We start from the raw sequence: 24,112 nt of genomic DNA, 5'->3' as shown, positions 1-24,112 counted from the left end.
AAGGCAGGAAGATGGACTAAGATTGTGGGCATGTAAATTAAATTTACTCTTACCCTCCCCCCAAAAAAAGCAAAGGAATTCAGCCTTCAAGAAAACCTTTTAAATTAAAAATGCTTTGCATCACTACCAAATCATATGAATATTGTCAAACAAACATTAACCTCAATGGATAAAGACTATATTTTTCTATTGTCGACAGTGCCCTCATGTGGTTTCCAAGATCAGCTACACTTAGTAATGTAAAAGTTAGGTTTAAATTGAAAGGGGTGAAGATATGTTGGGCTGTGTGTGAGTGCATGCTTACTAACCACAAAGAATTCTTGACAATAATTCTTAGGCACTGAAAACTTATCACACAGTTTCATTTTAATCTCCAACTTTATTTTATAAAAACAAAATAATTTAATAATATAAAGAAGAATAAATTCCAACAATCTGCAAAAAAGTCAGTGGCTTCCCTGATTCTGAACAATCAACAGACTGTAGTTGAGTTCTGTACCTGCATATTAAACAAGTCTCCTTGTTCTCCTTGAGGTTGCAGGTGGCCGTCTTCCCCTACCCCCAAATCTACTCGTACTCCTAAGGGTGCAAAAATGTGTTCAAATTTTCCAATACTCAATAGGGCCAGATATCTGGCCTTATAAATCAGTACAAAACTGGTCTGTAATATAGTAAATAGAACTTAAAAAGTTGCCTGAGACTCACAAGAGTGAAAGGACTGTCACACAGGTAAAATTTGAACCCAGTTGGTTACTTCAGACCCAATGTGATACATACTATTCAATGCTGTTCCTAACAACTGCATTTTACAAAATTCACAAATAACTGCTGAAATATGGGCAGAAATCTCTAAGACATGACTTCATGCTTCATGAGTTCTGACAGTGATGAGAAATAGGTCTGTGTTCAAAGTATGGAGTTTTTCAGAAAATTCTTTATAGTATCTCACTAAAATCTATGGCAGAAAACAACTGTATGTAATAAAGACGGGTGACATATGTGCTGCAGGAATACCTAGGTTTAAACTAACCATTTCCTGTTCTGCCACACTCAATTTTGCCAGAAGTAGATAATAATGCCACAATTTCTCTCACTACAAACATCTGCTGCGTTAAGAGAATCTCATGCAAAGTGCAAGGTGAAAAAAATTAGTAATAAATCATGGATTCATTCTAAGTAGTTGATGGGAATTTGGAAACAGATCTCAAATAAGGCTTGTCTATTTAGTGCCCAAGACTCCTTCCAAGGAGCAGGCTGGGCAGAGGGAGGTCAAATAACTTGCACAATCACATCAATAGTTTCAGTATCACTGATTATATACTTCAGGAATCTGAAAAGTTATGACAAAATAAAAAGCTGCTCTCCATTTCATCCAGGATCCAGATGGGCTAAATTACTTCCCTATAGCCACAATGAAAGTCATTAATAATTTTGAGTTTTCTACTCAAGGTTCTGGGCAGTCTGTTTTCCCCTACTTTATCTTTGCTATCTAAGGATTATTTCTACAGATGGATCCTTGATTTATAGATCCTCTACTGAATCTATCCTTCCATGACTTTTTTAGGGAGTGAGGAATAAGCCTGAGTTCTAGAAGCATTTGCCAGAAAAGTGCAAGCTCTGGCAAATAACTCCCTTCAAGATGGAAAAGGTTTTGGATGGGGGTTCAGTCTCGGACTGACTAAACCCAAGTGCTCTTCATCAAAAGGTTGGCCAACAGGTGATGATTTATATATTTATTTTTGGCCATAATCACCCATGTCAGTCAAATATATCTGAAAAAAAAAAAACTTTTAATGACCAAAAGCTGAGGCTGTAGCTCAGGTCCTGCCATTAAAATATAAAATATGTCAAGCAATACAAATACAGGTACATTCTACTTTAAGCAAACGGATATATGAAAATCAAGATTTACAAAACCAGGAAAGCTCAGATTTTAAAAATTAGAGTGGCTATTCATTTTTACAAAAGAATGCTTTACAAAAGGAATTCACCATAAAATTTAAATAACAAGCCCTTCTCTATATACCCCCCATATACAATATTTTAAATAACTGGATTTACAAAAAAAAATCAGTTTAAACATAGCTTTTTAGAAATACATTGTACACAGTGAGGTACACTTGCAAGAATGTTTTTAATACCTGTGTGAATTTTTACAGAGCCCTTTCCCCTCCCTCTCCAAACAGAGAAAACAAGTTTTTTAAATGTAACCTGAATTCTCAATTACTGGAACACATTATTCATACTTATTCTTGAGGAATGAGTCAAGAGACTATTAGCAAAATTAGCTGATGGAATAATTACTTTTTTACCTCAGTCCTGAAGTCATTACCATTTGGTGACATAATATTTGCATTTCTGACCCAGCTATCTAACTGAGTCTCAGCAGAAGCCCAGGTAGAATAGGCACAACAAAGAATTCTCTTCCTATGGCAATGTTTTCAGGACAGTCTTTTTTTTGCTAGGGTAATTCAGATTTTTGTGTTGAATGAGTCATCAAAGATGTCCACATTCTGGCATTTCTCAACACCATTCAATTCATGTTTGGAAAAGAGTCAATTTTTAATTGTTCATGCTGATGGAGGAAAGATTACAGCAGATCTATCAACAAGTATTTGTTAAGGATTTACTATATGCCAGGCACTATGCCAAGGCTGAGGACACAAACAAAAAAACACAATGGTCCCTGCCCTCAAGAAGCTTATATTTTAAAAGTGGAAGACAATGTATATAAATCAGAACATAAGAGATAAATACAGAGTAAATGGAAAATAACTTTAGAAGGATTAACAATAGCAGCTGTGGGGAGACTGGGTACAAAAAAGCCCTCCTGAACAACCAGATGGTACTTGACCAGATATTCAAAGATCATATTTAGTTTTGAGATGGTGAGTGATTAAAAAATTTATGAAATTATAGGAAGGAAAATTCTACAGAACAGAAAGGCATTGGGGGAGGGGCAATATGTAGTAAGGGAGGCAGTTTTAAAGCATCCAAGTATAAATAGTTCCAGATTATGGGACCACAGATCTAGGGCTGAAAGGGAACTTAAAGGTTGTTTAGTCCAACCTCCTAATTTTACAGATGAGGAAACTGAAGAGCAGAGAAGTTGACCAATTAATAACTTGTCCAAGGTCATATGAATGATCTCCCAAATATTTTTCTGAGTTAATACTAAAGTTAAGCATGCCTTCTCTAGTACAGTAACTGACTACATAATAATGTGAACAACAGAGAAAGGTGAGATAAGTAATTCTGGAAGTAGATAATTCAAATGAAGTTCACTAGAATTTGACTATACATAGACAAGAGCTAAGATCCATTACAACATTACCATCAGATATATGAGATATTTATAATTTTCATCTTTCCTCTGATGCATAAGCTAACATATGAGCATTATTACAAGAAAATAAACCCAAAAGATCCCTACAATATAAATTTCAAAAGAGTACAAAATCGTACCAAAGGCAAGTATAAAATTATAACAGCTGTGCAAACCTCTTCAAACATTTCTATCCCATTTAAACTAGATAAACTAAGAATATAGTAAATCTATATTCAGGCATGTGCTTGTTATTTTATTGTCTGAGTCATGTTATGGCTACGAGGGTTAAATTTTTTTAAAAATCTGTTTCTGGTCTGATTTATATAATATAAAGAGATTTACTTTATAGTAAAATTCATAGGAAACTTCTCAAAATAAAATGACTAAAACTTAAAACAGCATCCAACGCCATTTAGTTTTGTATCCTTCATGCTTCTGGGGGAAATCTAAAATTCTTTTCTCCTGAATGAACAAAAGCACCGATTTAAGCTTGGGATATTGACAATCTAACTGAAATTGACCACAACATGACAAAAATAGAATTAGAATCATATAATATTATCCTATTCTTCCCCCCACCCCAAGCTCATTGCCGAAAACTGCCCCAATTACCTTTTAAATGTCAGTGCTCTCAAAGAATTACTGCAAAATCAAGGATTTTTAAAGTTCTCAGCAGAAAAGATGCCAGCCACAAAAGCAGAGCATAGTTGTATTATTTGATTATAAATGAGCATTGGTCATTTATGCAACATTTTTAAATGATCATTATTTCAAAATATCATATATGTTTGGAGTATCTTTCAATTTCCACTAAAGAGTAGATAATCAAACTTCAGGGATTTGTGTAAATCAGAATTCAATTATCCAGAACTGGGAGACTGTGTTTTAACAGAAACAGAGCTTGATTTGGAGTCAGAAGACCTGGATTTGAATGCTCACTCTGCCACCTAGATGTGATCCTAGATGAGTCATTTAATGTTTCTAGGCCCCAGTTTTCTCATTCATAAAATGAAGAGGTTCAGATATGATCTCTCAGGTCCCTTTGTAGGTCTAAATCCCTGATACCCATTTGATATGACTCATTTATCCAAAAACCCTAGGGGTAGTCTACTTGATCTTCCTCATCTTTAACATGACCCTCACTGGCTGAGGAAAGTGGTCCCCCAACATTTTATAGACTTTGATACTTGTAAACAGTCAAGATGCCCCTTCTAGGGAGCAAAGGATTGAGAAAACTCAAAAGAGAAAGGAAAGAGGGGATATAAAGAAACTCTTAATGTAGAAGGGAGGTAAAATACAGAGAATATTTACAGATCCTGTTAAGAAACAATTTCATGACTACCTTGTTGAAGCAAAGTTGCCTTTAGAGAACTAAATTTCTGCATTAATTTCACCTAGAGCCATACAGTGGAAAATAATAAGTCTCTAGCTTACTAGAGGTTTTCTTTTTCGAATCTTAAGATACACTCTGAGAGAAATTCGGTTTTCCTAACAGCTCAGTGGCGTTTATGTCTGTCAGTATTTCTATTCCCTGCTTTTTATATATATATATAAAATCACTGGTCTGTTTTCTAGAGTCTCTACAATTCTATAACTAAGCGGTCTTCATCATCACTACTGGTGTCACTGTATTCCACTCGAGTTTGCTTCCTCATCCCTTCTAGGCTCCTCTTCTTGAGGGTTTTAGAAGCTACTCCAGAGAGATCTGAGGACTCTCCAGGACCAGCAGCAACGATACTCTCTTTAACTGTGACCATTCCAGTTTCTTGGGTTTTTCTACCATCCCTTCCACCTGTGCAGGTTCCCTGCTTTTCCCCACAGCTATAATAGCTACTGGTAGAAAAAAATGTCTGGGGTCTCATTGCCACCTGATGTACACTACTTGTACTAAGTCCTGAAACTGGTGCTTCCAGTCGAGTTTTTCCAGTCGTGCCCGTTGAGGCTGAGCATGGCACTCTTGATGCAGATGAGGGTTTCTCTGATAAAGGCAAACAACACTTACCTACTACCCCAGGTTCTCTGTTTGGGATGTTTTGTGACAAAGGCTCTGCTGTAGCTGAACCTTGGACCTGAGACTCATTACTGTGAATTCTCAGGGCTTTGTTGTTTGGGTTGGGCCCTAAAGAAATAGAAATGGCAGACCCAGATGTGACAGCATCAGGATGATGAATTATTCCCCTGGCATCCAAATAAGAGAGCCCCAAAGGCTCTAAGTAACTTTTTGAAGCTGAGTCTGTTGAAATGTGTTTCGATGCGTGTTGGGAAGAACCCAAGAGTAATCCAGTGTGGAGGCCACTATCATATGCAAAAGAGTCAGCCTTGGCTGTGGCCAAACCACGATGTGTTTGCAGAGGTAATTCTGAAGTGGTGGTAGTGTTCTGAAGAGAGGGATCACCATGCTCACTAGCAGATGGAGGCAGATCCTGAAAGAAATAAAGAAAAATAGAAATATTTAAAATGTCTACCAGTGCAGAAAATTCTAGTCCAAAGCAACATAATTCTAATAAAATAGTAATGATTTCTACAACATTGAATGCATCCAGAAAGCACTGCATGATTAATAATTAATCAAGATATTATTAATAACAATAATAACTAATACTTATGGTATTTTAATGTCTGCAAAGCCGACTAAGCTGACTAATTAATGTAGTAAAGGAAGTTGGTGATGTAATTTTATAATTTCTATCTTTATCATAAATTAAAATATTCAAATATCCAATAAGCTCTTTTCCAGTTTTGAAGTTACCTTTTTCATGGCAGTAAGGCACCATTGATGACTCATTTTTCAGTAGACTTGTTTTTATCTATATCAAATGTGTTTAAAGGGTTCTCTGAGTTCATTGATAGTCCTCCAAGCAATTTATGAGTTGATATCTTGTAAAAGATCTTATTTTTGTAATGTGATCATCAATAATGGCCTTGGAATATCAAACTACTTGTTCTCATCAAAAGCAGCCCCATTTTTTCTCACTAATTTTGATGAAATCTTATGGCATACAAAATGTTTGTGGCATCCCTGTTTATAGTGGCTAGAATCTGGAAAATGAATGGATTCCCATCAATTGGAGAATGGCTAGGTAAATTGTGGTATATGAACATTATGGAATATTATTGTTCTGTAAGAAACAACCAGCAGGATGAATACAGAGAGGACTGGAGAGACTTACATGAACTGATGCTAAGTGAAATGAGCAGAACCAGGAGATCATTATATACCTCAACAATGATACTGTATGAGGATGCATTCTGATGGAAGTGAATTTCTTTGGCAAAGAGACCTAACTCAGTTTCAATTGATCAAGGACGGACAGAAGTAGCTACACCCAAAGAAAGAACACTGGGAAATGAATATAAACTGCTTGCATTTTTGTTTTTCTTCCTGGGTTATTTATACCTTCTGAATCCAATTCTCCCTGTGAAACAAGAGAACTGTTCGGTTCTGCACACATATATTGTATCTGGGATACACTGTGAGATATTTAACATGTATAGGACTGCTTGCCATCTGGGGGAGGGGATGGAGGGAGGGAGGGGAAAAATCAGAACAGAAGTGAATGCAAGGAATAATGCTGTAAAAAATTACCCTGGCATGGGTTCTGTCAATAAAAAGTTTTTTTTTAAATAAATAAACTGTCTTTGACTGGGAAAAAATAAATAAATAAATGAAGACCAGTTTAGAAAGAAAAGAAATCTTATGGCATAAAACAAAAGTAGATGGAATAAGTAGTCTGCAGAGTGCCACATTACTCTAAAAAAGGTTTCAGAACCACTGATGTATGGCAACCATTGCGCAGACTCTCATTCTGAACTACTTTACTTCCATGTGAAGTTTGCCTGTTTCTTGAAAACTTCCTGAACTTACACTGTGAGAAAAGTTTCCTGAGTTATTTTTGCTGTTATCTTCACTCTTCAGGTCATCCTCACAGCAAAGTGACAGTTCTGAGATTGTGCCAGATGACTTCCCTTGTAAATCTGGACCTGAAAAAGAACAGATTTATGCAGACATCTAACAAACTGAATAGCGATTTCTTAGATGATTTATTCTTTGATGAAGTTATATCATCTTATTATTTTGTACAATATCAACTCATACTAAGTCAGTTATAGATTATCTACTCCAAAAAAGTTTGAAATAATCATAGAATAATTTTTATTTAGTTTTAAGGTAAATAAGATGGTTAGAGTAGTGGGGTTGTTCCCCCGACATATTTATTTTCCTAATTATCTTTTCAGTGTCTTAAAATAATCTTTTGAGATTATCTTTCTCTACAGAATATGGACAAGACCATTACCACTTTTTAAAAGAACTGCAGCTTCTCATTGGGTAATCAGGGCTTCCCCTAAAGTGATTGGTTATTTGGGATTCTAGAGAGAAAGGACTTTCATCAGAGGAGCCTATGCTCCCGTTAACCTATGAAACAGAGTGGGCCACTCTTGCTTTTTCCCCCTTTCTTTATGAATAGAACAAAGTGCAGCACAGCAATATTTTTGGGTAAGTGGGAGCAAGCCTAAGCATGCTCAGAATCTCATTTCCCTAGGAAATGTTAATTGCTATCATGGAGAAAAACAAATGGAAGCAACATGGGCTTGCCTATAAAGAAAGTGCTTGACAGTAGACTACTCCAGATGAAGAGATGGCCATAGTTAGGGACACAGAGTTTCTGTAGAAGCCCAAGGAAGATGCTTGATTGTTGGGCTGGAAGGGGAATCCATGAACAATATTCCCAAACCCTGATCTCCAATGTAGATAAGGGAAATTTCTAGATAGTAAGATCCTAAAATCTAGCAAAGAAGGGAAATCTCTTGGGCAGCATTAGCTTTGGCGATTGTCTCAAGACTAGTTCCAAATTTGAATACCAAAACTGAATCACAAATTAGATATGAATCTGATTCTGACATGTGAGTTCATAGATCATACTTTCAATAAAGAAAATAAAAGTTTCTTAATCAGTGAGCCTCTTGAAAAACAAATGGAATTGTCTCATGGCAGAGGAGTAGTGATGGTTAAAGCCATAACAAAGAGAAGCAAGAGATCTGGACTTTGTCACGTCTCAATTTTATTCAAGTTTGCAGATAGCAATGGTTCAATGGTGTTGTATATCTAATGATTTTAAAGAATGGCTCCCTTCTATAGAGAATTCAAACCACAAGGGATACTACAAATCTTAGGGAAGAATGATAGTGATCCCTTGGTAAAAACTGAAGTTTAACTGAAAAGTCTGGGAATTATCCTTTTAGTAACTCAAGTTCATTTCCATCCAAGAAGAACTACTATGAGGGCCTTTTATTTTATGGATCTGCTTATGGCCTCCTGTGTGTTGTTTATGATTGCTGTATTTTGTGTGGAATGAAAAAGCTCCTCTAGTCATATTTCATTTGTTATACTGAATGCTTATGTGGAGTCTTAGGATATAATTACTCACATTTGTGAAAATCTAGACATGAGTACATTTGAAGATACTCTTATAGTAAACTCTTTGGATTGGAGTAGAAAAGACAAATAAGAAAATAATTCTCTTGGATCAGCTCCCAAAAGTAAAGGTTAAGGGGTCCTGGGCCATAGATTGCATCTAAATCAATGTCATTTCCTTATTCACTGGGGCAGAGGATAAACTCAAAAGTTTGCAAAGGAGAGCATGGGATTAAAACATCATTGTATATTATTGGGGAGAGGCATTACAAGGCAGTTTTTTGAGGAAAGATCTGGGGGTTTTGAAGGATTACAAGTTTAATATGTGTCAGCATGATGTGGCAACCAAAAAAGTTAATGTAATTTTGGAGTACATCAGAAAGACAGCTTTCAAAAACAGGGAAGTGACAGTCCTGATATTCTCTGCCCTTGTAAGACCTCATATGTACTGATGTATTCCGATCTGGGTGCCAGTTAAAGGAACTGAGTTTATTCAGGAAGGAAAGAGGGAGGAAGAAAGGGAGGGAGGGAGGGAAGGAGGGAGAAAAAAGGATGTAGGAAGTGAGAGAGTGAAGGATGGAGGGAGAGAGGAAGAAAGGGAAGGAGAGAGAAAGAAAGGAAGGGAAGGAAAGAGGAAGGAAGGGAGGGAGGGAACAAGAGAGGAAGGAAGGAAGGAAGGGAACAAGAGAGGAAGGAAGGAAGGAAGGGAGAGAGAAAGGGAGGAAGGAAGAAATGAAGGAAAGAAGGAAGGAAGGAAGGGAGAAAAAGAGGGAGGGAGGGAGAAAGAGAGGGAGGAAAAGAGAAAGAGGAAAGGAGGAAAAGAGGGAAGAAGGAGAGAGGGAAGAGGAAGGAAACATTTGTTATTCATTCCTTAAGTACAATTCATTTTGACTTCTTGAATTCTATATTTGTGATAATTCAGATAAGTTAAAATGAAGTTTATTTTTACATTTTTCATGAATAAAGTATTTGTGTAGCATATTAAAAGACTGAGGTGCTATTTATAAGTTGTATGTATAAAGAATTTATTCATTGTACATCAACAATGCTAACAATTCCAAATTCATGGTAAAGCAAGCTTGTTAAGACTTTGTAGGCAAGTTTTTTATTTTCCAAGATTTCTAGATATTAAAACATCTAATCTTGATTTTAGAACTATTTCCTGCTGGTTTGGGGACTATTTTATCTCTTTCATTCCAAAACAAAAATCTACTTAAAGAATACTCTGGGAGGAAAACTGAAAGAAGAAGGTCTGCTCTATACCAAGAGAAGGGTTTGGTTTTTTCCCCAGAGGAATTTTTCACAGGAACATGGAATTAGAGTTGGGCCTGACTTGAAGAAATTACCTCTACCAACTTACTCATTTTAAAAATGAGGAAAAGTACATTCCAGTGGGGTCAAATAACTTACTTGAGGTCATATATTCATTAAATAAGGAAGCCAAAAGCAGAATTTCCAATAGGTCTTTAGTATCTCCGTGCCTCAGTTTCCTCATCAGTAAAAGGGAGATAATAAAAGCATACCTCCCATAGTTTTTATAAGGATAAAGTGAGTTAATCTATGTAAATCTTTATAAAGTTCTTTGTAAATATTTGGTGCTAGCATTTATAATGCTACTAATTGTTGTTATTACAAAGACCACCAAATGACTGACCACATGATGACAGTTTTTATCTATAGTCAGTGACCAATACTCATGGAAAGGCTGTGATCTATGATGATAGAAATAGTATTCATACTGATGAAATCATAAATTCTTGAAGTATTAAAGAGTCAAGGAATTTTAATACCTCTCAACTTTACTTAAGATTTCTACTTATAAAAATAAATATCTCTATTACAATCTTGGGACAGCATTATTTAATAAGCTTTAGAAAATAATTTATAATGTTTCTTTGAGAGAAAGTAATAAGATAGTAAGAGTCATCAATTTCAATTAGAGCAAAGGGTGGGGTAGAAAATGCTTCGGGTTTAGCCCAAACTTATTAATCTTTTGTAATACTGGTCACCTCAGGAAAACAAAGTAGAAAAAAACAAAAGATGAATATTAAGGAAAACAGGCTCTCAAAGTTTAAGAAATTAAAAAGGAACAAAAAAATCTAATGTTAACAAAATTGTACAGAATTATATAATTTTTTATGAATCTTGTACTTGAAAAATATCTCTAAGACAGATCTCTTTAATTTTGTATTCTTTTATGAGAAAAGCAATGAGTCAAAATATTTTTTCTCAGACATATTATCTAAAGCTCTTTGGGGGAAATATGCTTCAAAATGGCATAATAATGAGGCCAAATTGGATAAATATAAAATAAAAATTGTTCCCTCCCACCAAAAAAAATAGATATAGAATTATTTGGGGAGTTTGTAAAAAAGAAAGATAAATGATTTAATTAAAATTAATATAAAAAGTCCATTCCTTGAAACTTGCTAAAGTATTTGACATCTTTTCATCTTTCCTCAAGATTTCCTGAAACCCTTCAACAGTATTTCTTAATTAAAGGGTTTGAGAAAAAAAATTGTTTTCTGATTAATTCAAACATGGAAACAAAGAAGAGGGTGGTAGGTAAAAAATAGAATAATACCTACAAATTGGCTTCCATCTTCTTTTATCTATTATAACCTCAAGAAAATGGGGAAGGAAGGCATGAAAGATATTTTGGGAATGTGAGTATTAAGTACTGGTGAAGTCCTGAGTAATTAGGTAGGGTTGGTAGAGAAAACCTGAAGTATTGACAAGGTTACTGCTTGGGGCAAGTAAGGAAGGACACTGATGGGATCAGTTCAGTCTCTTAGTCCTACCCTCTGCAGAGGTCTTGGGTACACCTCGCCTTGCTGTATCCAGTGAAAAATCCTAATTATGTCAAACCCCTGAGATTAAATTTCCCCCATAAATCTGTCTGGGGCCCACTCCATCTTTACGGAATCTCTTTTGGGTTAGCCTGCCACAGCGTTCTGCCTGGTGGTATCTTCCTTCTCATCCCCTCCCCCATGCCTCATGATGTCTTTTCCATCATTAATTCTTAAAACCCCTTTCCTTGCTAACTATATGCTCTCCTAATTCTATTTCATATAACCTCCTAGTGCCCATTTTATCTCTTCATTTTGTCTATAACCTCTTCTCTTAAATAAAAATGCTTTTTTGCCAGAAAAAAGGCCATTGTGAATTCTTCACATAACTGTATCCTCAACATTTGGTGCCAAATCCCAACATTTGGTGTTTATTGCTCTTCTCAATCTCATCATTTGATGCTATACCGCAAACACATCAGTACTAAGTGAGCCAGATCAAACATAAAAACTAAGAAAAGTTAAGGCACTCAGGGAAATGGGGAATGGGGCAGAAAAAATGGGGAGAAGAGAAAGAAAGAAACTAGCAAAAAAAAAATCAAAAGACTAAATAAGTCATATTTATTATCTTTAAAAAATACTGAGAAAGTCTAACCTTTATAAGCAATTCAGTTAAGCTTTTACTCAAAAATCATCTTTTAGCTTATTACATTTTTTCAATAATTTACCAGGCTAGTTGTGAATAAAAATGACAGTATTAACCTTAGAACAGAGAAAAAATATGAGCAAACTATGAAATTAAAATATGAAACTGTCCCCCCAATCCTCTTATAAACAAAATAATGCAGGAGTATTTATTTTCAGAAATTTTTAAAATTAAAAGACAGAACATTTAATTGAAACTGTCTGAGGGCAATTCCATCAAATCTGCTTTATGAAATATGCTAAGAAATGTAAGAGAACTTTCCATCTTTCCTCATTTATTTCTACCCCCCCAAAAAAAAAAAAGAGATGAGGAATTATTCTAATAATTCTATTTCTTTAAACATATACCAATATGACTTTTAGGTTATAATGGACTTTCAGAAAATAATACACATTGTGAGAGAAAAGAATGAGGGAAGCTGGTATGCAAATATTTTGAGGAAGACACAGAGTCTAGGGGGAAGAAGAGGATGGGGAACCATGAGAGTGACTCCAATTCTGTATTTTTTTTATTTTGCTTTTGATGGGCTGTCATTTTTCCTCTAATTATGTTTATATTCTTTTCACACTGAAGTACCATGTCATGTTTTCATGAGCTTCCTCAGGAAGGTAATCAGTCAAAATGATCTCTTAGTGGTTCAGTTCTTTCTTAGAAATTGTGGTGCAGTAGGAAATCTCAAGATCCAAGTTCAAATCCCAAATCTGCCATTGACTTGTTATTGATTGTTAGAGAGTTTAAAAAGTATATTAATGGTTAATTAAGGAAAGGACAAGAAACACATTTGACTCTTGGAAAGGCTTCAGTTTTATGGTAGTGTAAATATAATCTTTCTAACATAAATTGGCAAAAGAGTAAATTTTAATAGGGGTATCTGCATAATTTGGGAATAGAAAACTATAAAGAAATAAACATCCTTATAGAGAAAAATGGCAAAAAAAAAAAAAAAAAACCAAGGACTTCACAGCCTGACAAGAAAAAAATTATCTTGCATTCAATAAATCATTTAAAGATTTTAAAATCCCATTATACTAACACAATCTTCAATATTCCATTTCATTTACATGAGAAGAATTTCTTGCATAAAAAGAAAGACAGGTGTAATGGTTTACCTCTAAAATGGTTCTTAACATATCTATATTTTCTGGAAGAGATTTTATAAATATGAGGAGAAAGAGGATGAAAATACATAGAATATGAGAATAGGTTTTAGTGAGGAAAGGTCCTTTATTAGTCTTCATAGGTTCCCTTTACTCTTGAACATTCTTGGAGTATTTTCTATGTGAACTCTGTATCTTTGATATCTTTTCCCACCTAATACTTTTAAGGAAAAAAAAGAAAATTATAAATATTTTTCTACAGAATTTTCAGCTTTGAAAAAAATAACTGCAAGTTTAGTCTTGTTGATGATTAGTGATTACAGAACTGTCTTAGGAAAACCTAAGAGGATTCTTTTCCTGAAACTTCCTTTTTCATCAATATTTAGCAATCTTATGATTATGAAATGAGTATCAGTCTAAGAAAGAGGCATCAACACCAACAGAACAGTTATATCAGCTCCAATCCTCAAAGTATAATTCCCCAGAGAGTTATGGTGGGAACAGCTTAGATGTGCATATTTAAAGATTGTTAGAGAGTTTAAAAAGTATATTAATGGTTAATTAGGGAAAGGACAAGAAACACATTTGACTCTTGGAAAGGCTTCAGTTTTATGGTAGTGTAAATATAATCTTTCTAACATAAATTGGCAAAAGAGTAAATTTTAATAGGGGTATCTGCATAATTTGGGAATAGAAAACTATAAAGAAATAAACATCCTTATAGAGAAAAATGGCAAAAAAAGTTTGAGGAGTTAATTCTATCATGTTGTCTCAGGCAGATACCTCATGAAACATGGCTGGAGAGGAAGCAGTGACAGTAGCAGGGCATAAATATACAATGGATTCTGAAAGAATTAAGGAAATATATTATGAAATATTGATAGGAGATAAAGATGACAGTCCACCAGAAAAGAGTAGGTATATATGTCACTCTACTAAAGGAACCCTCAAAAATTACATTTTAGAAAACTATATTAGTGTATTCCAGCTGTGTACATAAAAATTTCTTTCACAAAACGACTACTAGTTTCTTCATAGAATATCTCTTTAACTTATATTCTATAGAAGCAACTCTGCAGCATTCAAATATAGAGGGAATCGCTACAAAAATATAATACTAAAAGCTATTCCTCAATTGATAAATCAATCAAAATTATTTTCCTCAAAGTCTCAATCAATCATCTTTAAGGAAAATAATTTTGAAGGTGTTCAAGAGGTGAGTCTTGAAGGAATAAGCTTACTTTGAAGCCAAGAAAACAATGTATTCTAGGTATTGGGAATGGCCACTATAAAGGAAAGAAATGGGTAAAGATAGAGAAGAATAGCAAGAAAAAGAGATTGGCTGGACCACAGAGTACAGGAAAGTAAGTAATGAAGCTGCAAAAAAAATAGGTTAGAGCTAGGTTTCAAAAAGCTTTAAAAATCAAACAGAAGAATGTATCTTTTATCTTAGGAGCAACACAGGGGCATTGGAGTTTGTTGAATAAGGAGGGAGTTTACATGGTCAAACCTAAAATTAAGGAAAAGCATTCTGGCAGCCATTTATACCATTTATAGTGGACATTTGTCAAAGTCAAATAGAAATGGGGACCACTAAATGACTTAGAAAGCCATACATTAAAAAAAAAAAAAGAAAAAATTTACCAATAAATTTGCAAATGGACAGAAAAGGTCATGTTTCCAGTCTTAGAAATTAGCCCTTATAATCCAGAACATTCATATTTTTTACATATATAAAATGACTAGAGGTATTGTTGTTATTTCCCTTGGAAATTATTTTTATTTCTAGAGAAAATCTATATAAGAAAATATATTTGTAATAAAATATTTCCCAATTGTATTTTAATTTGGTTTCACAACATTTGGGAGTGCTACAGCCTATGGTTCGTGCATATGATATTTCTGTAGTAAAGGATGCAAAGGAAGTTGTAAAGTGGCAAGAACTTTGAATCAGAGAAACCAATTAGGAAGCTAGGCAAAAGATTATGGGATCTTCAACTAAGATGATGGTTGCATGAGTAGGGCACAGATGCAAAAGATGTTACAGAGGTAGAAATAGCAAGATGCAACTGATTGGACATATTGAATAAAGGAGATTGAGGAATCAAGACTAACTAACATTATGAACCTGGGAGATGGGAAGAATTGTGATGCCCTCAACAAAAATACAAAATTTTGGAGGAAGGGAGATTTTAAAGGAAAGATAATAAGTTTTGTTTTGGGATATGGAATAATGAGATGTCTATGGGATTTCAAAAGTTTTTAAAAATCAGAATTGCAAACTATAGACATAAAAAGCTCTAACTCATTAACATCAAGAAAAATACAAATTAAAACAAGAATGAGTTACATTCCATGTAATTGACTGAGTGTGCAGCAGATATGCAGATAAAATGCAATTACTACTAAAACCTATTTTTCCCATATGTATATATCTTCTTTGTATACAATCGTTTGCATGCTATCTTCCCCATTAAATCGTGAGTTCTTTGAGGTAAGGGGCTTTCTTTTGGCCTTTCTTTGTATTTCCAATGCTACTACGCACAGTGCTTGGCATACAATATATGTTTAACAAATGTTTCTTGACTTGACTAGTGGTACAAGCTTTAGTATATAGAAGTAGTGATTGGTGTGTCTTTTTTACAGTGAGGAAGACTTGGTTTTGAGTTCCACCTTAGATTCGTACTAATTTGTGACTTTAGCCAAATCATCTTTTTTTAGCCAAATCTAGCCTTTTTCACCCTTAGTTTCTCCGTCTGCTAAAGGAGGAAAATAAATGTGTACTTCACAAGAATTATTGTGAGAAACAAATAAAATAATGTGAACAAAATGCTCTGAAAACTTCAAATAACTATGCAAATACGATCTGTGATAATAGTGCTGAGCAATCAAAGAAATTTAGTAAGTGTTGAGGAGACAGGCAATAACAGGGAATTTTTATTCTTCTCCTTGTGATTTAGACAGCAATTCAGAGCCTCCAAGGGCCACTGGCATCATCTGAATAATTAGCTCAGTCTCTCATTCTGTGGAAATGTTAAAAGAGATTATTAAAGCTAAAATGAATGGTAGTTCATCTGAACGACTCCATAAAAGTCATGAGGACACTATGCAAAGTTTATCAGAAACGTGTAAACAACCAGAGGGAGCTTTATTTCCTAATTCTATCCTGTTGCTACAGGTCAACAAAAAATGAAAGCAGAACTAGCGTCTTCAAAGGTAGAGCTGAAGAAGGACAACACTGAAAATCATCTTCAATGATTCCCACATGGAGACATGTGATGACAAAATTCTGTGGACACACTATGAAAATATTGGCAAGGTGTGAAGTTCTCCTTCACAATGTACATGTGAAAGAGAGAAGTAATGCTTTCCTTGTGACTAAAGTGAAAAATTGTGGCACTCTGGACAGCAAGCAGAGTTGGGAACTTTCCTGGGTGATCCAGAGACTTGCCTACTGTTTCTCGGGATATCAAAGGCGGCTTATGTCTATTCATGAAGAAAGGTGATGGGAGAGTGAGGAAAATTATCAAGAACATCAATTAGCAAGACTGAGGACCACAACTGATTCCAAGGACTTGATGAGATCCCAGAAGCCAGTGATAACAATATGATGACTCAAGGGAAACTAAGTAATAAATTCCCTGCAGGGAAAAGTTCATCTTCATTTAGAAAATGATTAGAAGCTATTATAACTGGTTTGGAAAACGTGTTCTTTGTGCAACTCAGATGGCTAGAGAATGATTAAGCTTTGACAGTCATAGAGGAGAGTCTTTTCACAAGATAGCCTGATGATATCCTCAAGTCCTCATCAGAGTGATCAGATAGTGTGGTAGGTTTAATTGTACTAAAGTATGCTTCATATAGTGCTCAGGGAGTCCGTTCATGAATCATGGGCTGAAAATGTTGACCTGAGGGTTAACTTTGGCAAAGAAGCTCATGTTCCTTTCAAAAAAGAGGATGTGTAACATTGTAACAATGTACCGGAATCAAGGTGTAGGCTTTACCAGCACAAAGTACCTGCTGTCAGTTTCTTCAAAGGGCACTTAGATATCTTCATAACAAGGCTAAATGAAAGGGCAAGAGGAAGAGGAAAGGAGGAAAAGAAAAGCAGGATACCTAAAATGTTTCTGCCATTGTACTAAATACTTTACATATTTTATTTCATTTGATCCTCACAATAACCCTGGGAGGTGTTATTATTAACCCCATTTCACAGGTGAGGCTGCAAAAGTTAAGTGACCTGCCCAGGATCACACAACTACTATAATAGAAATTTTAAAGTTCTTCCTGATTCTAGATCTAGAGGAGAAGGTAGAGAAAGATGGGAGAAGGGAAGGTTAAAGATGATTTGAAATGAGTGTTTATAAGCATTTGATTTTTTTTCTGTGTAAATTTAAAAAATTTTCCATTCTAATGTTATTTTGAAGTAATTTAGTGAAAACGAACTTGTTGTTCTATCATGTCTGATGCTATGGACCATAGCATATCAATACTATTTGTGGGATTTTCTTGGAAAAAATGTAATAAGAGTTTGGCATTTCTTTCTCCAGTGAATTACTGACTTACAAATTGTGGCCAAAAAAATATAGTCACAATCATATATGTTAAAAATCTTACTATGAATCCCATTGCCTGAATATGTTCTTGAATCTGCACATTTAATTCAATAAATACATATAAGGCACAGGGCTAGGCAGTGAAATCATGAAGACAAAAATGAATCAGTCCCTGACTTCCTAGTGTTAGCATCCTGCTGGAACTTATTATGTGCTGCATGTAAGAGTAATAATTGTTGTTTGGGGGATGGGAGGAGGAGTATGGGAGAAGCTAATTTTTAGTTTATCCACTGGGCTGGCTCATCCCTAGGAAGGACAACCAATGCACTCCATCCCTCCCGGTGGCTTCCGGCACCCATACCCAGCCCTTGCCATGAATGCTTCAATGTTCAGTTTTTGGTTTCCAGTCGTTTCTCTCCACACATGGTGGCCCCTTCCCACATCAAGATTCCCCAATCCGGCCATAGTTTCACCCACTGTCAAAGGAACCCACACCTTCCATCATTAGCCCATCCAAAAACGCAAAATCCCCAGTGACAGTGAAAAAGGAAGAAGAGAAGAGCCCCTACATTAAAATGAAAATATATTTTCGAATTTGAGTTGTGTAAGAATAGGAGATAGAATAACTTGTAAAATAAATCCTACAATCTTTTTTAATATATCCACCTATACTCCTAAAGGCTAGATAAGAAGAACTGAGATTCCACAGTTTAATGCTTCTTGGAGATATGGGAAATCAGAGAGGGTGAAGATAATTATGCACATTCTCCTTAATAAAAATGAAAAATTTCAGCTCTATAAGAGATCTCTGGAAAATATATCTGAGATGGAAAAGGAGAAATTAGTTTTATGTAAAACTTCCCAAATGAGCTTAGTGAAGCTAAGAACTTCCAACCCTTGGTCTTCAAGGCTGGACCAGAGAAAGAGAGAATAGCTTCATGGAAAATCTCTAAAATGAAACTTTAGAATAAGGAAGAAAAGATAAAAAGAAGGGAAACTAATTGTTGGCAAAGAAGTGAATAGTTTCATATAACATATCAAGGACACAGCTTCAAGAAGAAAGAGGAAGAAACAATGAAAAAGTCATTCATTTTGGTGGAAAAAGAGAATTTTACTCAGAATCTCTTAAATCACCTTCTTTTACACCTAAGACATCCAACCCTGGCCTTTAAGGTTAAGCTATAAAAGAGGAGGATTGTAGCTTCCTGTAGTATCTGCTATTAAAAAAAAAAAGTTTGTTGAATTATGTTGAATGATTTAGAGTTATCTAAAAATAACTTAAAATTTATCTAAAACATGAATGACTTAAAATTATCTAAAATGACTGACTGAATGATTTAGGACTTACCTAAAAAAATTTAAAATGCAGTCTTAGTCTTTAAAACTGGACTGGAAAGATGAGAAACCTCTTTGAGCCCAAGGATAAATTAAAAGGAAAATATTTTTGGTGCAAAGAAAGAATTACATTATTCAAAATCTCTTTCATGTTTCAACACTGAGAACTACTCCTTGACTTGAGGACCAGACTAGTGACAGAAAACGGCTTCACAAGAAATCTCAGAGACCCAGCTACTAGACTTCAAGACCAAGGAAGGAAGAGAAAAAGATATTTTTGTGGGAAATGAGATAGTAACTTCATGTAAACTGCCTCAAAAAGATTCTGAAATGGCTAAGAATTGGTATATAATATAAACTACTGTACATAAAATCAGAGGACCTGGGTTCAAATCCTGTCTCTGCCTTTTACTGCAAAGATGACTTTAGACAAGTCAGTTAGGCCCATAGTTCAATCACAAAATCAGACAATTCAAAGGCCATCTAATCCAACACTCTCCCTCAACAGTTAAGAAAACTGAGAAATAACTTGCCCAAAGTCATTCAAAACTAGTTCCTAACTCCAGATTCATTGCTCTTTCCACTGTATCAGCTGCAAGCTTTCTGGGCCACAGTTACCTAGAAATCAAGAATGTGACATAGAAGACCTCTAAGGTCCCTTCAGCTTCTAATTCCACAACAGTGTGAAAACTGCAGCAGAGAGGGAAGTAGATTTATATAGAATCTCCAAATGATATGGAAGCATCTAAGGTCAATTCCTGGTCTTTAAAGCTCAACTGCAGTAGAAGAGAGTAAAGTTTATTTGCAGTCTCTCTTAATGATGAGAACTAAGAATCATTTCTAGTCTACAAAGCCAGGCTAGTTGAGAAAATTTTAGAGGAAGGTATGTATCATGCAAGCATGGACAAACTTCTGTGGGAGGCAGCTGTGGCCACTCAAGAGTTAGAGCTGGATTACAGTCAAGTATGTGCTGGTAGATTAAAAAAAAAAAAAACATACACACACACACCCATGCACATACATTTAAAAGTTTAATATGCATTACATTCTTGGGTCTAGACAATCAACAGATGAATAAACCAATAGAACAAGTCTGATTGTATCATTTGCCAATTTCCTAAACTTACAATGTTGAAAATGAAAATTTAACAATGACTCCAGTACATCTCAGGACCATTAGACAAAGAAGCATTTTAGACCTTCTTCTGGTCCTTAGGACTGAGCTATAGTAAAGAAGAAAGTAGCTTTATGCTAAATGTCCTGTATGATTAGAACTAAGATCTATTTTTGGTGTGAGTCAGAACAAAATTTAAAAAACATGCCATACAATCTCAAGAAGACAATTTCAGGTCTAGAGTTACAGATAATAAATGTAGAGAAAATGTGGTTAGAAGAGACTAGCCCTATGTAATTTTTGAGAAATGATCTAGAGCTACTCTAGAAGGTTAAAGGAGGAGCTAAGAGTTTCATGGTAAATCTGAATAATTCTAAGTCTTCTCTCGTAAATTTAAAGCTAACCTCTTCAAAAGAGAAATAAGTATATCGTTTGGAAAGAATAAAGCAGCCTCAGGCCACTTATAACCTTTGTAAGGTTATTAGCTGATTACTATTCTTAACTCTATAAGTAAAATATCAAGAGTCACAATCACAAAATGGGTGGAGATGTCTCACAATTATAGCTAGTGGAAGAATTATTAATCAAATAAGGAAAACAAAATAAAAAATAGATAATTTTGGATTCATGAATGTATAAGGCTTTTGGCACAAAGAAAACCAGAGCACCTAGAATTAGAGGGGAAATTATTAATTAGGGGAAATAATCTTTATTATATCAAAGGCTTAAAAAATAAATTAAAACAAATATTTATACTAAATACCAAGAACCATTTCCTAATAGAAACAAATGGGTTCTCAAAATAAAATCGCAAAGAATTAAACACAAGAAAGAACATTCTAAGTAATTAAAATTATCAAAACACTCTGAGGTTTCCCTATCTCCAATAAATTCACAAAGGTAATATAGAAAAGTAAGTCCTGTTGAATAGAAGAGCACACTAATAAAACACTGGTAAAGTTGAGAACTGATTTAACCACTCTGGAAGGCAATTTGGAAATATGCTTTTAAAAAATGAACTAAAATGATCAGACTCTTAGATTTAGAGAGCTTACTAATAGGTATATATTCTCAAGGAGATCAAAGATAGAGAAGAAGAGTCCATGGAGGTAGGGGTAAGGATGGGGGTGGGGTGGAAAGATGAGTAATAGCAAGACAAGTAAACAGGCAGAATCAAAATAGAAGAGAAAGCAGAGATGGGAAACATAGTAACAATGATCAGGAACAGAATTTATTAGAAAAAAAAAGTAGGGATAGTAATTATTGATCTCAGACAGAGTTCAACTTAAAAAAAATTCAATAAGGAAAGAAATCTAAATCTACATTATATGTCAGCCATACTAATATTGTTTAGATGTAAGTGCATGTATATGGATATGCATATGTGAATATGTGTGTGTGTGTATTTACGTAAGTATGTGTGTGTGCATGCATGTAAGGGTGTGTATATACATAAATATATGTATGCTTAAGTATGCACTGTTTGGAAGAGTTAAAAGGAGGAAAGAGAGAAAAAAAGAATAAAAGTGCACAACAGTAAACAAAAGAAAACCCACAAGAAAGTAAATAAAAGATGGACTGTTATGAATGCAATATTTTCTATTACTTATGCTTTCTTGAAATGAAAATTTATTGTTATGTATTGAATCCTCCCTGATGTTCTGCTGGGCATATTTTTCTATCTTATTTTTTCTTGTTTTGCATTTCAGTTTTAAATAAATACCTATATTAAAATCACAAGTTAAAAAAACAAGGGATCAAAGATAAAGGGACTTATACATACCAAAATATTCATTATAGTATGTGGATATGTGTGTGTGGCAGCAAAGAACTCAAAATAAAGTAGGTGCCCATCTAATGGGAAATGGCTAAACAATTTGTGGCATATGAATATAATGATATGTTGTTTTACATAAAAAGGTATATATGGAAAATTCAGAAGAAAAAATAAAAACTTATCAACTGATACTCAGCAAAAAAGTATGTATATATACATGTATATGTATACACACATATACATCTATAATGTAAGAAAGAATGATGTATTTGGAAATATATATGTGATTAATACAGTAAATTTTATCTAACATCAAGTGTCAACATTATATATAATGGAAAAAGGCTGGAGGCCTTTCCAATAACATCCATTATCAACACTATTATTTAAGATGGTGCTAGAAACACATGATAGTTATAGCAATAAGATAAGAAAAAGAAATAAAAATAAGCATGATGATCTATCTAGAGGATCCCAAAAAGTAAAATAAAAATTAATTGAAATAACAACTTCATCAAAACTGCATCATAATGCACAAAAATCAACTCCATTTCCGAATATGACCACAAAACTCAGCAAGAAGAGATAGAAAGAAAAATTCCATCCAAAATAATTGTAGAACGTATAAAATATTTTGAAGTCTATCCACTAGGATATATATACACATACATATACAGGAACTCTATGACTTAAACAATAAAACATTCTTTGTAAAAATAAAGGTAGGCCTAAATAAGTGGGAAAATATTAGTTATTCATGAGTAGGCCATATCAATATAATTAAAATGGCAATATTGTCTAAAGTAACTTAGTGCATGCAATTACACTACCAAAGGATTAAGAGGCAGAAATAACAGCAAAATTCATCTGAAGGTTTCATAGGATCAAAGATTTAGTAAATTCTCTCAAAATATTACATATAGAAAGATGGTATTAAGAAAGGTCTAAGTTTAAGACTTCAAAATTTAAATAATGTAGGAAACTACATTCAAATTATACAATTATAGAAGACTTCAGAATGATTCTTAGTGAGATAGACAAGTGAAGTTTTCTCAAGAAGTCTATGAGAGAGTAGGCCCAAGTTGCATGATCCCTGGAAGATCAGGCCTTGGGCCCAAGTTACAGGAAGTCCCATGATCTCTACGCCTAGAGGTCTCTAAAGGCCAAAACCCTAGATCAGTGACAAGAAGTGACAGGAGTGAACATTGGTGACCATTGGTCAATGAAGGTTACTTCCTTTCAGTCTATTCAATGAAAAGGCTTGGGTCTTTTGCTATTTAACTGGGTGTTCTGCTTCCAGTTTATCAGATCAGGTGCACATGTTGGGAACTGAGATGTCTCTCAGGTGTGTGTCTGGGCCTGCAGGGATTAAATAAATACATTCCCTTTGTACCTGAAGATGTCTCTGATTAGTTAATTTGGGGAAGGGGGTCTAGCACCCATCCCACACACTAGTAACTCTCCTGTTTCTAAGAACTTTCTGGAATGACGAAGTTCCAGTTCCTTACAAAGCCCTTGGGCTTGGCTTTAATATTACAGTCCTAATAGCATAAGAAAAGAACACATAAGATAGCTTTATAATTGGCTTGACTTTTATGAACTTTAACTCCAATAAAAATTATAATTCTAATATTTTTTCCTGTAAAATAAAATATAACTTCAATTTTAGATCTGTAAAGTTGTTGTTCATTTGTTTCCATCATGTCTGATTCTTCATGACCTCTTTTGTACTTTTCTTGACAAAGATACTAGAATGGTTTGACATTTTCTTCTCTAACTCCTTTACAAATGAAGAAATTGAGGCAAACAAGATTTAGTTACTGGCTCAGAGTCACACACACACAAACTTAAGTTTCTAAGGCTGGATTTGAATTCAAAAAGATAAATATTCCTGTCTCAGGCCAGGTACTATATAGGCTGAGCCAACTAGTTACCCAGATCTGTAGAGTACCTTGAAAAAAAAATTGTCTTAACTTGTCTTGTTGTAGAACTATCTG

At 34.5% G+C, this 24,112-nt stretch overlaps 1 protein-coding gene across 1 annotated transcript in view; it reads right to left on the bottom strand.

The window, feature by feature from the left end:
- Window positions 1-359: 359 nt before the first annotated feature.
- Window positions 360-24,112, bottom strand: part of ZNF831 (zinc finger protein 831) — an 88,035-nt gene continuing 64,282 nt past the window's right edge. The window contains exons 5-6 of the mRNA XM_051976669.1: window positions 7,194-7,309; window positions 360-5,751 (exon numbers count right to left, since the gene is read on the bottom strand). Of these exons, the coding sequence (XP_051832629.1) occupies window positions 4,909-5,751; window positions 7,194-7,309 (959 nt within the window). The 3' untranslated portion in view covers window positions 360-4,908. The remainder of the gene's footprint in view (window positions 5,752-7,193; window positions 7,310-24,112) is intronic.

The sequence above is a fragment of the Antechinus flavipes genome, chromosome 2, assembly GCF_016432865.1.
Source record: "Antechinus flavipes isolate AdamAnt ecotype Samford, QLD, Australia chromosome 2, AdamAnt_v2, whole genome shotgun sequence".
NCBI lineage: Eukaryota > Metazoa > Chordata > Mammalia > Dasyuromorphia > Dasyuridae > Antechinus > Antechinus flavipes.
This window is presented reverse-complemented; position numbering and strand designations above follow the sequence as displayed.